General features: G+C 34.3%; 1 protein-coding gene across 1 annotated transcript; it reads left to right on the plus strand.

Annotated features, from left to right (window-relative positions):
- The first annotated feature begins 8983 nt into the window (after positions 1-8983).
- On the plus strand, positions 8984-11170 carry LOC145804030 (uncharacterized). The gene has a single exon (XM_082897443.1). It carries the CDS (start codon positions 8984-8986, stop codon positions 11168-11170), a length of 2187 nt encoding a protein of 728 aa, XP_082753569.1.
- The last annotated feature ends 6710 nt before the right edge of the window (positions 11171-17880 follow it).

The following is a 17880-nucleotide window of genomic DNA, read 5'->3' on the forward strand; positions in this document are numbered from 1 at the left end:
TAGAAAAAATAGCTTGAATTAATCACTTCTTTGCATTCGACATTAGTAGTTTGGTGAGAAAGCGAACCGAGAGGAAATAGTAAATTCTATATTACATAGATTATGGAATCTGACGCATCTATAAAATTGTTTAGTCGTTACCATTATCTTCTCCCCTTATTTGATGCCTTAGTGGCACGTTTGTTTTGCTGGTGTGGAAGGTTCGGGGTAGGAATTTCATTCTACTTTCTGTCCATACCAGACCTCGAGACAGGATTCTAGTGGCACACAAAAATGTGGCAAGTGCAGGATTGAAGTACCTTTGAAACATGGGTATCTGTAACTCATTATGTGGTGATTATCTAATACTCATTCCAATAGGAATGAACTAAAAGAGAAGAATGTAAAAAGTTTGCCCTGCAAACTACTGAAATCCACAATCAGCATGACAAAAGCTTAGGCAACATTTGCAAGAAGTATAGGAGAAAATGACAAGAAACAAAGAATCTTTGTTGCCAACGCATACGTAAGCAAGCTGTTAAGGAGGGGTTGACACCAAAAGTTTAAAATTTTCTGTCGACAAAGGGTCGAACACGTTCAGAAGAGGGTCAAGAATAAATGAGGTAAAGTTAGTGGCCCAAGAAAGAGGAATGCGGAGGCAGTACATGGCAGCAGTAGGAAAAAAGAGAATTCAGAGGCAGTTGCAGCAGTTGCAGTTCATGGGTAGTTATAGGAGCATGGTAAATAGGCATGTGGCAGCACAGCATGGCCATTGAAAGTCATATAAAAGGTGGAAGTTCAAAGAGAAAAGGACCTTCAACAAAATTCACAACCCATGTGGAATTAGGCGTAACATAACTTAATTAGAAGTAGCTTTTGTACTTAGGAGTAGTTTGTTTGTAATTCAGCCTCTGTGGCCAAGTTTTTCTCTGTCGATTGTTATGCATTTTGAACTTGTAACTTAATTCTTGTAATTAAGTGGCAAGTTTACTTGTTCTCCAACCAAATTTCAGTTTATTTACACTTGTTTCTTCACATTACAACCTCCAAAGAAGTCCTTGAAACTGTCAAGGCATAGAACACCAACCACAATTGTTTGATCTGTTGTTGTTTGTGGAAGTTTGGTTTCTCTATCGATTTGACCCAAACCAGATTTTTGCAAACATATTTTGGCACGCCCAGTGGGGACCTGTCTAATTTGGAGTGATGGCTAGGAAGAAACAACACGAAGTTTTTGAAGACCCTGAGAAAAGGGTTGAAGATGGAGAAGAGTTGGATGGTGAGGTTGAGGGAATGCAAGACAACCTAGGTGATGGCCATTCAGTGACCAGACAGGAAATAGCCAAAATGTAGCCAAAGCTAGCCAATCCAGTTGCCCTCCTGCTGATCCAAGAAGGGCTCTTCTACTGCATACTCAGTAAGCAATTGGCTCCGTATCTGCATATGAGAACCAAGTGATGGTAGATGACTTGCTGGCTTTGTTTGAGAAGGCTAACGTCAAGCCCAGCCAATCAAGAAGGGTTGGGGAGGAGACTCAGGTAAATAAAGCACAATTCATAACTCCAGTGGTCCCTCCACAACATACAAATGTAAATGAGCATGTATCATTTCATAGACCTCCCACACTCCAAGAAAGATATGAGGAGGGAATGACTGTAAATCCAAGACTCTACTTTTAGTTTACCCTTCCAAAAAGAGGACAGGGAGCAAAAGGATTACACCAATATAGTATATACAGAAATCAGCAAAATACATAGAAGAGGAAACCTCAGGAGATTACAAGGGAGATAAATGACAGCACGAGGGACGAAGCCAGGATTTCAAGATGGGGGGGGGGGGGGGGGGGCGCCAAACAATATGTATATCCAACTCCAGCTACATTTACGTTTTCATAGATTCTAGTTTGAAAATAACAACGTATCAAAATATATCAAATAGTTAATATAAACAAAGATACTTTAAAAAAAAAAAAAAGGCAAAAAATCGACAAATCAAAACTAAATAGTTTTTTTTTTTTTCTTCAATTACATCTATCAAAATTGAACTTAGCGTTCTTTTTTATAACAGAATTCATCTATGATTGAATTTGTACTAATTATTTAGCAATTTTCTTTTCAATTTACGGAATTAGTTATTGCCTTCTAGTCTTATGTCTTATTTTATATTTATTTGGTCAAAATAAATAATATTTTATTAAACATATATGCTATATATGCATAGGTTATGGCAAACACGGGAGGGCCATGGCCACCTTTGGCCATAGTGTGGCTACATCCCTGGATACAAAATAAATAAATAAAAGTGGAAATCAAAAGTGAAAATATTAAAAAAATAAATAAATTACAAAAAAATATCAAGGTGATTAAAATATTAAAATAAAATAAAATATTAAAGCCTCAGGATTCTCAAAGAATTGAAGAATTGATTCATACACTCAATGATGATCTTCACAACCATATAGACAAACCAGTTAATTGTGGAGGATGATTAATTCAAAAACTGAAGTCTCAGGATTCTCAAAGCAAATTTATAATTTATCATAATTTTTATTTAATTTTTACAAATTACATTATGATTCATGTTATTGTTATTTAGAACTTAAAACATAGCATTAATGGTTGGGGAAAAGAAAAAAGAAAAAAAAAAAAAAAAAAAAAGCAAAATTGTGATAAACATAATTAAAATTTAAGTAATTTTATGTTTTTTACTGTTTAATTTTAATTTTAAAATTGATTATTAATTATTTATTTGAAGCTAGTACAATTTAATACAAAATACATATTATATCTTGCAACAGTGGGGTATTAATATTAGGAAAATGTTATAAACTCTAAATAATCTATCAATTTTTTTACCAAACTTCTCACATGGGTGTGGGACCCACACAAACCCACGTGTGTGGATCTCATACCCATGTGAAAGATTTAGTAAAAAAGTTGGTAGATAATTTGAAGTCCTTAGTATAACTCTTATTATTATGTGAAATTACTATTCTGAGAGTATTTTCAAAAATTATAAAAAAATAGTAATAATAATAAAATTATAATTTTAAATATTAATATTGATAATATTTACTATTTTTTATATATTTTTTGTTGAAATCCTCTGATATCTAATTGTCCCTTAATATTATGTTATGTAGACCACCATTTGCAGCCAATTACTGAAGAAGCTCTAAAGGAATCAAAAACAATCACTACAATTTACAAAATCCCATTCCATCTTTGTCTTTCTTTCCTGCCTTTTTGATGATTGTCAATTTTAGAAAGTAAAAGTAGCAACTTAATCACATAAAACACATAATCAATCCCATAAAATATAAGTAAAATGTAAAATTGTATCTCTCGTGATAGATTCCACCATAGAGTATGTGTGGTCATAACTATTTTATGTGATTAATTATTTTGCCAATTTTGTATGCATAGTTTTATTAATATAGAAATGAGCAAAAATATAGACAAAAAATCAATCACATAAAACAATCGTGGTCATTAATTCTATAGTAATTTTCAATACTCCACTAATTGGGCAAGATCACAATCAATACTTGCTTTCCATAAAAAGGTTAGAGATTTTCCATAGTTGTAGATACAAAGTTTAGGATTATGATTTCTTTAAGCACCTAAAACTGAAGCCTCAGGATTCTCAAAGAATTGAAGAATTGATTCATACACTCAATAATGATCTTCACAACCATATAGACAAACAAGTTAATTGTGGAGGATGATTAATTCAAAAACTGAAGCCTCAAAATTCTCAAAGCAAGTTTATAATGTATCATAATTTTTATTTAATTTTTACAAATTACATTATGATTCATGTTATTGTTATTTAGAACTTAAAACATAGCATTAATGGTTGGGGAAAAGAAAAAAGAAAAAAAAAAAAAAGCAAAATTGTGATAAACATAGTTAAAATTTAAGTAATTTTATGTTTTTTACTGTTTAATTTTAATTTTAAAATTGATTATTAATTATTTATTTGAAGCTAGTACAATTTAATACAAAATACATATTATATCTTGCAACAATGGGGTATTAATATTAGGAAAATGTTATCAACTCTAAATAATCTATCAATTTTTTTACCAAACTTCTCACATGAGTGTGGGACCCACACAAACCCACGTGTGTGTGGATCTCATACCCATGTGAGAGATTTAGTAAAAAGTTTGGTAGATAATTTGGAGTCCTTAGTATAACTCTTATTATTATGTGAAATTACTATTCTGAGAGTATTTTCAAAAATTATAAAAAAATAGTAATAATAATAAAATTATAATTTTAAATATTAATATTGATAATATTTATTATTTTTTATATATTTTTTGTTGAAATCCTCTGATATCTAATTGTCCCTTAATATTATGTTATGTAGACCACCATTTGCAGCCAATAACTGAAGAAGCTCTAAAGGAATCAAAAACAATCACTACAATTTACAAAATCCCATTCCATCTTTGTCTTTCTTTCCTGCCTTTTTGATGATTGTCAATTTTAGAAAGTAAAAGTAGCAACTTAATCACATAAAACACATAATCAATCCCATAAAATATAAGTAAAATGTAAAATTGTATCTCTCGTGATAAATTCCATCATAGAGTATGTGTGGTCAAAACTATTTTATGTGATTAATTATTTTGCCAATTTTGTATGCATAGTTTTATTAATATAGAAATGAGCAAAAATATAGACAAAAAATCAATCACATAAAACAATCGTGGTCATTAATTCTATAGTAATTTTCAATACTCCACTAATTGGGCAAGATCACGATCAATACTTGCTTTCCATAAAAAGGTTGGAGATTTTCCTGATGATGATTTGGTTCTATATATATAGAACCAAACATCCTCTCCAACCAACCAACATCCTCCCTCTCTCTCTCTCTCTCTCTCTATATATATATATATATATATTACACAATTTGAAACTTAACTACGAACAGAACTAGAGAAGCAATTTCATCCAGTAAGCTCCTCTCTCTCTCTCTCTCTCTCTCTCTCTCTCTCTCTGAAACTATCATTTTCAAATTTTTTTTGATGTTTTTTCATAAGTCCTTGATGGAGATATATGCATATTTCGATTCATATATCGTTTTCAATTTCCTTCAATAATTAAGATTCAAAAATGATTGCGAAGAGTAAAAAAAACAAAAAATCTCAATCATTGTTGGGGTTTTATATGACCTGCATGAACCAATTGTTGCAAATAATATTCATGGTTTGGTTGCAATTTTTGACCAATTTTTTTTTTAGTGAGTTTTTTTTAATATTTTAAGTAAATTTTTTTTATTAGATATACTTAAAAAGTAAAATATTTATAAAAAAATATTTTAAAAAATACATAAGATTAAAAAAATGTGTTGAATTTTTATATTTTTGGTATTTAATGAATTTTGTAAAGATTTTTTTTACAAATATTATATTTTTTAGGTTTATTTATGTTAGGTGTATCTAAAAATAAATAAATAGAATATTAAAAAAATTGTAAACACAAAAAATATAGAAAATAAAAAATTCAAATTTTTAAAAGTGGATTCAAAAGTCTCAAATCAAATAAGGTGATTAATTTTTTTTAAATCAAATAACTTTCTTTTTCTTTGTTTTATGCACAGTACACAGCATAACTTTAACACAAAAATATTTGGACAAATTACAACACCAAAAAAAAAAAAAAAAATTATGTGTTTATTTTGTTTTGAAATTAGTTTCGCTCTATTTTTGGGGCAAAGTTTCACTCTGTTTCATTTCATGCATCTAATATAATTTATAGGGCAAAGTATCACTCTATTTTTAAAATTTTTTATGAATGTTTTAAAAATTTTAATACTTCTTTTTTAGTTTTATATCAACTCAATTTATATACAATTAAAACGTTTCAAATTTAAATGTAACTTTTTATAAAATTATTGAAGAATAGAAAATTTTAATATAACTCTTTATTATTATCATTACTACTAAGAACTATTTTTATTAAAGTTTTTTTTCAATCGTGGTCATTAATTCTATAGTAATTTTCAATACTCCACTAATTGGGCAAGATCACAATCAATACTTGCTTTCCATAAAAAGGTTGGAGATTTTCCTGATGATGATTTGGTTCTATATATATTGTAAGAACCTAAATGTTTAGACAACTAATTAGTTTATTAATAATAATATTAAGCCAATCAATAGTGATTGTTAAACCATTAAATTATAATATTAATAGGACCATAATTAATATCAATATTAAATTCTTTTAAACAAAATTATTTATCTTGATGTGATTAAAATTCTGTATCAAAATACAGTTGTAAAAAAAAGACTAAATGGATTAAATTGATAGTAAATAAGCTAGTTAGAATTTAGTAGGAAGAAAACCATCCAGTTGAAAATAATAATATTAAATAAGTAAACAAATAAATAAATTATATATACATATTAATATTGTATTGACACCAATTTCAATTCAATTCTATAAAAAAAATGTGATCAAGTTGCAAGGAAAGTGGCTGACTGCCACTTCCTTTTCTTTTTATCTAGGTTACCTGGCTTGCATGCATATTTTTTTCCCAAGTCCACACTCAACCTCCCTAAGAGAAGTAAGCATGCAATGGCATTCCAAGCCTTGATTAAGGCAGCCACGGCAGGCACAGTCTGTAAGCTACCATCTAAGCATTAGATGAGAGTTCCTAAGCAAAAAGGAGAAATAAAGTAAAAAATAAAAAATAAAAATAATAATAATAATAATAATAATAATAATAATAATAAATAAAATAATAATAATAACAAATTAGGCCCTCAAACTCCTATATTAGGAGCACTATTCAGCCTTATTACACACACTTGTAAGAGCAAAACAAAGAGAGAAGAGAGGGAGAGAAAGCAAGAGAGAAGAGAAGGAAAGAAGGGCCTAACACTTGGGTTTTTTTTACTTCACTAAGGTAAGAATACATCACCTCTATCCTCCCTTAGATACCTCTAACTGAATTTATATAATTTATATATGCAAGACTAAGCATGGTTAAGTCATATATAGCAAAATAGTCCATGCATGTTTAAAACTCTGATAGGATGAGGGTTTCATTATGTTATAATTTCATATTCCTACTTACAAACATAGATATATGGCTTAGTTACTGTTTTTGTGTGTTCAATATTCTCCATTGTTGAAATAATCTTGCAAGAGAGTAAAATGAGATGAGAATGGCTTCCCTTTACTTGAAGCTTAGATTCTTCTCACTGTTTCACACTTTATCGGGTGAAAAGGGGGCTCTAATAAATTGAAAATAATGGATGTTAAAAATCTGTGTATACTGGAAGTATATTTAGATGTTATACACTGTAAAATTTTTATAAAATCATCGGACACCATTTTCTTACCAAAACAAATATTTTCCCTAAACATCACTTACAACACAGCAGAAGCAGCGACTTCAAACAGGTCCCATTTTCTCTACAAATAGTATTTTTCTGCACAACCACTTGGAAAAGTTATATTTTTAAGTTATATTTCAAACGCCGCTGGTTTCATAATTTTTTATTAAGTATTGAGAGAGAAACACCAATTTTTCCAAAATGTGACAGAATCTGTCCAGTTTTCTTATAAAAATTATTTAACCATCTTCGACTGGTTTTCAGTCTTCACACTCTTCTGTAAATATGTTCTAAACTCAAAAATTTAGCAAACCTTTCTGATCATTCCTCTTTTCGACACCGTTTGAGGACCCTTTTTATTTTTCAAAACACAGAACATCTGTGCTGGAAGTGAATGAAACTCACTGTCCAGAAAACCAATTTTCTTCAAAAAAAATATTCTCCATTTTAAAATCGTTTTTAGCCCTGATGTTCTTCTCGAAATATTTTCCTAACTCGATGAACTAGCAGCAGTTTAAATATTTTAATGACCTAAGACCATACTGAGAGTGTAACAACGTTGTATTCTCCTTGTAGGATGTCAAGCCCATCTTATAACGAGGACTGGCTCTCGGATCCCGAACCTGAAGAAGAACCCTTATTAACAGACCCAGAAGTAGGGGCAGAAACTGAGGAGGAGGACCCGGATGAGGATCCGGAAGAGGAGATGATGGATGAAGAGGAGTCCGAGCCTGAGGAGGAAGGTCCGGAGGAATATCCAGAAGAAGAACCGCTAGACGAAGAAGATGCAGAGGTAGACGCGGAAGTGGAAGTCGTGGAACCCTTGGCCGCCGTTCCACCAGAAGAGTTTGGTTGGGCAGGAAGTGACACTGAGTCTGACCCCATCTCCTCAATTGAATATGCCTTCGAGGAAGGTGAAGCGGACTTGGGGGACGTAGTGCAGATGGGGGCATTTCCGATAGGGCTAGAGGCGTATGTTAAGCTAGAACCCCTAATACCTTGCGAGTGGAAGCACCGAAGGGGGGATGACAAATATCTGGGGCCTGTGCAAGTTATCCGGGAGTTGACAATGGCCATGTATGAGGTAGGACCGCTACCACCAGCCCTGGAAAACAATTACACTAATTTCTTCCACCAACGAGACATCTTCCTGGCAGCCCCACCAGCTGAAAAGCTCGTACCCACGAATGGGACGGTCGACTTCTTCGACCCACTCACCTACGAAGAAGTCCCTATAAGGATCTTGGGCCAACATGCGGGAATGGGAGGGCTCAAGCTGCTAGTTCGTTGGAAGTGCTACGGGCTGTATGATGAGAGTTGGGAGTATGCCTGGCAAATGCATCAGCACTACCCATGGCTTTTTGTTTGAGGGGAGGAGAGACTGAAGAGGGTAGACTAGGCGGATAAACAATTTTGTTGGAATTTCATTGTAAAAGCCTAGTCTAATAGTGGTTATGAAATGGGGTGAAATAATCCCCTTGGTTTGGTAATAAATGTAATTTTTGGTCATGTAACCGATCCTTGTTGCAATGAAAAGCTTTAGTTCTAGTTAAACTTAGTGAATACTTGTTCGCATAAATTAAATAATTAAATAAGTACTTACATCGTGCCGATAATAAACAATTAATATCCTTCATGCAGAAAATGGCAGGAAGAACTAGGGGAAATGGATTCAATGACAACAACAACGACAACAACACCAACAGTGACGTCATGAATTTCGTTCGAGCAATTACTAATGAACTAAGAAACCAACCCAGGCGTGAAAACAACAAGGCAGAACTAATAGCGAAATTTCAAAAACTCAAGCCCCAGAAATTTTACGGAGAACCCAATCCCTACGCGGCAGAGGCATGGATAAGGCAAGTAAAGAAAATATTGGAGACGCTAGAAATTCAGAATGAGCAAGACCAAGTGTCCCTCGCCTCATTTCTCTTCGAGGGGGAGGCCGATTTCTGGTGGACGATGATCAAGGAAAGTCGTCGAGTGGCAGAACTGTCTTGGAGACAGTTCGAGGAATTGTTTATGGAAAAGTACTTCCCAAACTCGGTGAGGCAAGAGATGATCCAAGAATTCCTCCAATTGAAACAAGGGGGCATGATTGTGACACAGTATGCCAATCGGTTTGAGGCCCTTTCTCGCCATGCCAAAGCTATAGTGGCAAATGAAATAGATAAGGTAAGGCGCTTTGAGTGGGGACTCAACTCGGGACTCCGAGACAAGCTGGTCGCAGTGCAGCTATCTACTTATGCACAAGTAGTAGATAGGGCTCTTGCTCTAGAAAGAGAGAAGATGGACACTGCAAAGACTCAAGGTCAGCAGTCTAGAGCCAATCAGCAAAGAAGCGGAGGACCCTCAAGGAACAATAGGACCCTTGCCACTTCGGTACCTTATACTAGGGGGCCACAACAACAGCAAGGGTATAATACCGAGCAACGTAATGGGGAAAGGACTAGAAGGTGCTATGAGTGTGGCCAAGAAGGTCACTTCAGGAACAACTGCCCTCTAAGGTCAGGCGGCTATATCAATCAAGGAGGGGCTGTTCAACGGAACAAATGCGCTCCAACCCAGGGAACACGAACTGTGCAAAATTCCCAATCCAGAAGAGGTCAACCGCCAACTAATCGGAATGTGGGACAATCGAGAACTCAACAGCCAGGAGATGCCAATGCAAGGAAACCTTGGGTGCCAAATCAGGGTGCCCCTGGGAGAGTCTTTGCACTCCAAGAAGGAGAAGACACTGGAAATCCTTCAGTGATCCAAGGTATACTCATCCTTATGAACTCGTGTGAACAAGTCTTGTTTCATTCTGGAGCATCACACTCTTTCATATCTGCTAAATGTGTTACAACTTTGGGATTAGAACCTGAACGATTAGAAATGCCTATGAGTGTAGCCTCACCGCTAGGAGGTCAAACTCGAGTAGATCTTGTATGCAAATCATGTGAACTAGGAGTCTCCAGTTTGCGTTTGACTTGCGACCTACGGGTTATGGAAATGTTAGACTTTGACGTTATCTTAGGAATGGACTGGTTATCAGCCCATAGAGCCACCATTGATTGCTATCAAAAGACGGTGACTGCTTACTCTCAGGACGGAACGCGATTCCAATTTAAGGGGGATAGACAAGATTCCCTATCACCGACACTTCGGAAATCAAAGTGGCACGACCACCTAGCTAGATGGTTAGCTAGCTTAGTTCTGGAAGACAAGGACCGTATGGAACTAGGGTTACCTCGTGTGATACGCGAGTATACTGATGTATTTCCGGAGGAATTACAAGGACTACCTCCAAAGCGAGAAGTACACTTTACCATCGAACTACAACCTGGCACATCACCGATCTCAATGGCACCACATCGTATGGCACCAGCTAAACTGAGAGAGCTAAAGACACAGTTGCAAGAATTGTTGGACAAGGAATTTATAAGGCCAAGCACGTCCCCATGGGGAGCACCAGCCTTATTCGCTAAGAAGAAAGATGGGACGCTTAGGTTATGCATTGATTACCGCCAACTCAATAGAGTCACCATTAAGAATCGATATCCAATACCTAGGATTGATGACCTCTTCAATCAGCTTAGAGGGGCAAAGTGTTTCTCAAAGATAGACCTCAGATCTGAGTATCACCAGTTGCGTATTCGGGAAGAAGATATTCCTAAGACAGCATTTCGAACCCGTTACGGCCACTATGAGTTCGTAGTGATGCCGTTCGGCCTAACCAATGCACCAGGTGTGTTCATGAGCTTAATGAACAAAACATTCACGCCTTACTTAGATCAATTTGTGGTAGTTTTCATTGATGATATTTTGGTGTATTCCCAGTCTTAAGGAGACCATGAACAACATTTGAGAATAATACTTCAAACCTTGAGGGAGAACCAATTGTATGCTAAAGCTAGTAAGTGTGAATTCTGGATGAAGGAAGTAAAGTTTTTGGGTCACGTGGTGTCTGAAAAGGGAGTATCGGTGGACCCAACTAAAGTAGAGGCAGTGACAGAATGGAAGCAACCTAAGAACACATTCGAGATTCGTAGTTTCTTAGGGTTGGCCGGTTACTATCAAAGATTCATTCAGGACTTCTCAAGATTGGCCAAACTAAAGACACGCTTGACTCAAAAAGGAGTTAAGTTTGAATGGAACGAGTCTAGTGAAAATTCATTCCAAGAACTTAAGAAAAGATTGACGAGTGCCCCTATTCTCATAGTACCAGAGCGTGACGTTGGGTACAATGTGTATTGTGATGCTTCCAAAGAAGGTTTAGGGTGCGTGTTGATGCAAAAAGGCAAGTTGGTGGCATATGGATCAAGGCAATTAAAGAACCATGAGAAGAATTATCCCACTCATGACTTTGAGTTAGCAGCCATAGTTCATGCACTTAAAATTTGGACACACTACTTATATGGTGAAAAGTTTGAGATATTCACCGACCACAAAAGCTTGAAATATCTGTTCACCCAAAAGGACCTGAACATGCGTCAAAGACGTTGGATGGAGTACCTCGAGGATTACCAATTTACCCTTTCTTATCATCCCGGCAAGGCTAACGTTGTAGCAGATGCCTTAAGCCGCAAAAATAGAGGGATTGTTGCTAGTTTAGCCCTTAGAGAATGGAATATGATTGGAACGCTCAATGAATTTGGGGTACAAATGGAGGTCCAAGATGAAAAGGCTTACCTTGGTGCTCAAATTGCTATGCCTAAAATTTTGAGCGATGTATTAGAATCACAACAGTACGATCAGGAGGTGGCATTCATCAAGGCACGAATGGAATCTAGTGAAACCATGCCTGGTTGGGAAATTCACACAGATGGGAGTTCGAAATATCAAGGTCGAGTGTTCGTGCTGAGTGACGACTCACTAAGAGAAAAGGTACTTAAGAAATTTCACTATTCAGTATTCGCAGTACATCCAGGAGGTACTAAGATGTATCAAGACTTAAAACGCCAATATTGGTGGGGCGGAATGAAAAAGGATGTAGCCAAGTTTGTGTCTTAGTGCCTGACATGTCAACAAGTAAAGGCTGAACACCAAAGACCGGCAGGAACCCTTCAACCTTTACCAATCCCAGAGTGGAAATGGGAACACATAACCATGGATTTTGTGACGGGTTTGCCTCGATCACCACAGAGACATGACGGCGTATGGGTAGTGGTAGATCGACTAACTAAGACAGCCCAATTCTTACCTGTCGGGTCATCAGATACGTTAGACTCACTCAGTAGATTGTTCATCAAAGAAATGATCAGATTACACGGAGTACCAGTGAGTATCGGGTCTGATCGTGACCCTCGATTCACTTCCCAATTTTGGCAGAGCTTGCAGAAGGCAATGGGAACGAACTTATGTTTTAGCACGGCATTTCACCCACAAACAGATGGACAGTCTGAAAGGACAATACAAACCTTGGAGGATATGCTTCGAGCTTGCGTTATGGATTTTAATGGAAGTTGGGAGAAACACTTACCTCTCGTTGAGTTCGCTTACAACAATAGTTTCCAGGCCAGTATTGGAATGGCACCGTATGAAGCACTTTATGGGCGACCTTGTCGATCACCAGTCTGTTGGACAGAAGTAGGGGAAGAAACCTTGCTAGGACTCGACCTGGTTCAGGAGACCACTGAGAAGATATAACTGATCAAACAACGACTAATCACAGCCCAAAGTCGCCAAAAGAGTTATGCGGATAAAAGGAGGCGGCCCTTAACCTTTGAGGTAGGCAATCATGTTTTTCTCAAAGTTCGACCTCGTCGAGGTATTACGCGATTCGGAAAGAAAGGAAAGCTGGCACCTTGTTATGTGGGACCCTTTGAAATTCTGAGCAAGGTAGGAGAGGTAGCATACCGTCTAGCACTACCACCACAGCTCGCAACAGTGCACAATGTTTTTCACATCTCGATGTTACGGAAATATGAGCCACACCCTTCACATGTTATCAATTGGGGGGAAATTGATCTCAATGAAGATGCAAGCTTTGAGGAAAAACCCATAAGGATTGTGGACCGACGAGAAAAGAACTTAAGAGGCAAGGTCATCTACTTGGTGCGAGTGTTGTGGCAGCATCGAGGAGTGGAGGAGTCTACTTGGGAAAAAGAGGATGCAATACGAGCCAATTACCCTCAGTTGTTTGAAGATAAAGGTACGTGTTAAAATTTTGAGGACGAAATTACTTAAGGGGGATAGGTTGTAAGAACCTAAATTTTTAGACAACTAATTAGTTTATTAATAATAATATTAAGCCAATCAATAGTGATTGTTAAACCATTAAATTATAATATTAATAGGACCATAATTAATATCAATATTAAATTCTTTTAAACAAATTATTTATCTTGATGTGATTAAAATTCTGTATCAAAATACAGTTGTAAAAAAAAAACTAAATGGATTAAATTGATAGTAAATAAGCTAGTTAGAATTTAGTAGGAAGAAAACCATCCAGTTGAAAATAATAATATTAAATAAGTAAACAAATAAATAAATTATATATACATATTAATATTGTATTGACACCAATTTCAATTCAATTCTATAAAAAAAATGTGATCAAGTTGCAAGGAAAGTGGCTGACTGCCACTTCCTTTTCTTTTTATCTAGGTTACCTGGCTTGCATGCATATTTTTTTCCCAAGTCCACACTCAACCTCCCTAAGAGAAGTAAGCATGCAATGGCATTCCAAGCCTTGATTAAGGCAGCCACGGCAGGCACAGTCTGTAAGCTACCATCTAAGCATTAGATGAGAGTTCCTAAGCAAAAAGGAGAAATAAAGTAAAAAATAAAAAATAAAAAAAAAAATAATAATAATAATAATAATAATAAATAAAATAATAATAATAACAAATTAGGCCCTCAAACTCCTATATTAGGAGCACTATTCAGCCTTATTACACACTTGTAAGAGCAAAACAAAGAGAGAAGAGAGGGAGAGAAAGCAAGAGAGAAGAGAAGGAAAGAAGGGCCTAACACTTGGGTTTTTTTTACTTCACTAAGGTAAGAATACATCACCTCTATCCTCCCTTAGATACCTCTAACTGAATTTATATAATTTATATATGCAAGACTAAGCATGGTTAAGTCATATATAGCAAAATAGTCCATGCATGTTTAAAACTCTGATAGGATGAGGGTTTCATTATGTTATAATTTCATATTTCTACTTACAAACATAGATATATGGCTTAGTTACTGTTTTTGTGTGTTCAATATTCTCCATTGTTGAAATAATCTTGCAAGAGAGTAAAATGAGATGAGAATGGCTTCCCTTTACTTGAAGCTTAGATTCTTCTCACTGTTTCACACTTTATCGGGTGAAAAGGGGGCTCTAATAAATTGAAAATAATGGATGTTAAAAATCTGTGTATACTGGAAGTATATTAAGATGTTATACACTGTGTAAAATTTTTATAAAATCATCGGACACCATTTTCTTACCAAAACAAATATTTTCCCTAAACATCACTTACAACACAGCAGAAGCAGCGACTTCAAACAGGTCCCATTTTCTCTACAAATAGTATTTTTCTGCACAACCACTTGGAAAAGTTATATTTTTAAGTTATATTTCAAACGCCGCTGGTTTCATAATTTTTTATTAAGTATTGAGAGAGAAACACCAATTTTTCCAAAATGTGACAGAATCTGTCCAGTTTTCTTATAAAAATTATTTAACCATCTTCGACTGGTTTTCAGTCTTCACACTCTTCTGTAAATATGTTCTAAACTCAAAAATTTAGCAAACCTTTCTGATCATTCCTCTTTTCGACACCGTTTGAGGACCCTTTTTATTTTTCAAACACAGAACATCTGTGCTGGAAGTGAATGAAACTCACTGTCCAGAAAACCAATTTTCTTCAAAAAAAATATTCTCCATTTTAAAATTGTTTTTAGCCCTGATGTTCTTCTCGAAATATTTTCCTAACTCGATGAACTAGCACCAGTTTAAATATTATAATGGTCGAACATCGTATGGTATGGGTTTCATATTTTTTTTGTTTAACCATACAGTGCTGAAAGGAGAAGTATGCGAATTCGTAAGAAATCTTGCGATGACTCCTAAGACACTCTATCACATTTATTTTGGTTGCCATATGTGATCGTGTTGTGCTATATAAACCTTATGTCACTGTGGTTCTCAAACTAAAACTCACACATGCATTAAAATGTGAATTCGATGAAGTAAAGAAACACGAAATTGAATAGATGCATTAAAGTTTACGAGTGATGGGGTGAGCCTGGTTTAGAATCTTGCGCAAGTGAGTTGCGAACCCTAACATGGCACGAGAAGGTATTTCGGTTTTTATCGGTGTAGGCGATATAAGGTTGGTGGTGCGGGTGTCACAACATAGACCGTTCCCTTGGGGCAGACCGTGATGTCACGACTCGGGTACATAACCCTGGTGCGTGGGCATCATTGGTAGTTACAGTAAGTAACATTTGAATATTTGACCAAGGGGGAGTCAGAATTGCCCGTGGCCATTGCTTAGCGGTTGAGTGAAAATAGTGCTCCGCGGGGAGTTACTTAAATTTATCTGATAAACTGAATCTATGAGAAATTAGAAAGAAAAGCATGCATTTTCCTTATGATAAATCACTATTTCCATTTGTCATTTTTATTTATTTATCTATTGTTATTATTTTAACTATTAGCATTTCTGTTATGCTTATTAAATGCTGCTTATTATTTTGTTATTATACGATATTTATTATTTATGAGTATTATTATCGGGGTGGGTATTTTCGGGTTGTGGTATATTACTGAGCTCGTCGCTCATTGGCATTCTCGTTACCCTGGCGTTTTATGCCAGGTACCGAAGAAAACGAAGGAAACACCGAGGCCGTGCAAGGTGACATTCAGCCTTGGTTAGCTTGAAGAGTCCCCAAATTCCACAAACCATTTCCTATATTTCTCTATCTTTTCTTTCGCGGCTGTTTTAAATTTCTTTTTGTGTACCGAGACCAAGTTTTAAGTTATATTAGAATTGTAATTTGAAAACTTTAAAATTTTTGGGTTGTTAATTAATGGATATTAGTGATGTTTGATGGCAACATTGATTTTAAGTCCTAAATCTTATTATGATGTCCAAAAAAAAAAAAATTGGGGCGTCACATGTATAGAACCAAACATCCTCTCCAACCAACCAACATCCTCCCTCTCTCTCTCTCTCTCTCTCTCTATATATATATATATATATTACACAATTTGAAACTTAACTACGAACAGAACTAGAGAAGCAATTTCATCCAGTAAGCTCCTCTCTCTCTCTCTCTCTCTCTGAAACTATCATTTTCAATTTTTTTTTGATGTTTTTTCATAAGTCCTTGATGGAGATATATGCATATTTCGATACATATATCGTTTTCAATTTACTTCAATAATTAAGATTCAAAAATGATTGCGAAGAGTAAAAAAAACAAAAAATCTCAATCATTGTTGGGGTTTTATATGACCTGCATGAACCAATGGTTGCAAATAATATTCATGGTTTGGTTGCAATTTTTGACCAATTTTATTTTTAGTGAGTTTTTTTAATATTTTAAGTAATTTTTTTTTATTAGATATACTTAAAAAGGTAAAATATTTATAAAAAAATATTTTAAAAAATACATAAGATTAAAAAAATGTATTGAATTTTTATATTTTTGGTATTTAATGAATTTTGTAAAGATTTTTTTTACAAATATTATATTTTTTAGGTTTATTTATGTTAGGTGTATCTAAAAATAAATAAATAGAATATTAAAAAAATTGTAAACACAAAAAATATAGAAAATAAAAAATTCAAATTTTTAAAAGTGGATTCAAAAGTCTCAAATCAAATAAGGTGATTAATTTTTTTTAAATCAAATAACTTTTTTTTTCTTTGTTTTATGCACAGTACGCAGCATAACTTTAACACAAAAATATTTGGACAAATTACAACCCCCAAAAAAAAAAAAAAATTATGTGTTTATTTTGTTTTGAAATTAGTTTCGCTCTATTTTTGGGGCAAAGTTTCACTCTGTTTCATTTCATGCATCTAATATAATTTATAGGGCAAAGTATCACTCTATTTTTTAAATTTTTTATGAATGTTTTAAAAATTTTAATACTTCTTTTTTAGTTTTATATCAACTCAATTTATATACATTTAAAACGTTTCAAATTTAAATGTAACTTTTTATAAAATTATTGAAGAATAAAAAATTTTAATATAACTTTTTATTATTATCATTACTACTACGAACTATTTTTATTAAAGTTTTTTTTTTTGATGTAAAACATCTTTTTAAAAAAAATATTCTATTCATTTTTTATTGTTTGGTGAACAAAATATAAGTAAAAATGTTTTTCATTATAGTTTCAAAAACTTCTTGACATTAAAAATTATGTAATCAAACTCTTTCAACGCATTTGACTTTTCAAATAGGTATCCTAACTTTTTCATGCAATATAAATTTTTCGTTTCAATTATGAACTAAACGTCGAAAAACAAATACAAAATATTTTTTTGTGTAAAATCGATTTATATGAAAAATATTTTGTATCAAAACAAATGGAACCT

The sequence above is a fragment of the Camellia sinensis genome, chromosome 12 (genome assembly GCF_055761805.1).
Source record: "Camellia sinensis isolate YWXY chromosome 12, ASM5576180v1, whole genome shotgun sequence".
Lineage (NCBI taxonomy): Eukaryota > Viridiplantae > Streptophyta > Magnoliopsida > Ericales > Theaceae > Camellia > Camellia sinensis.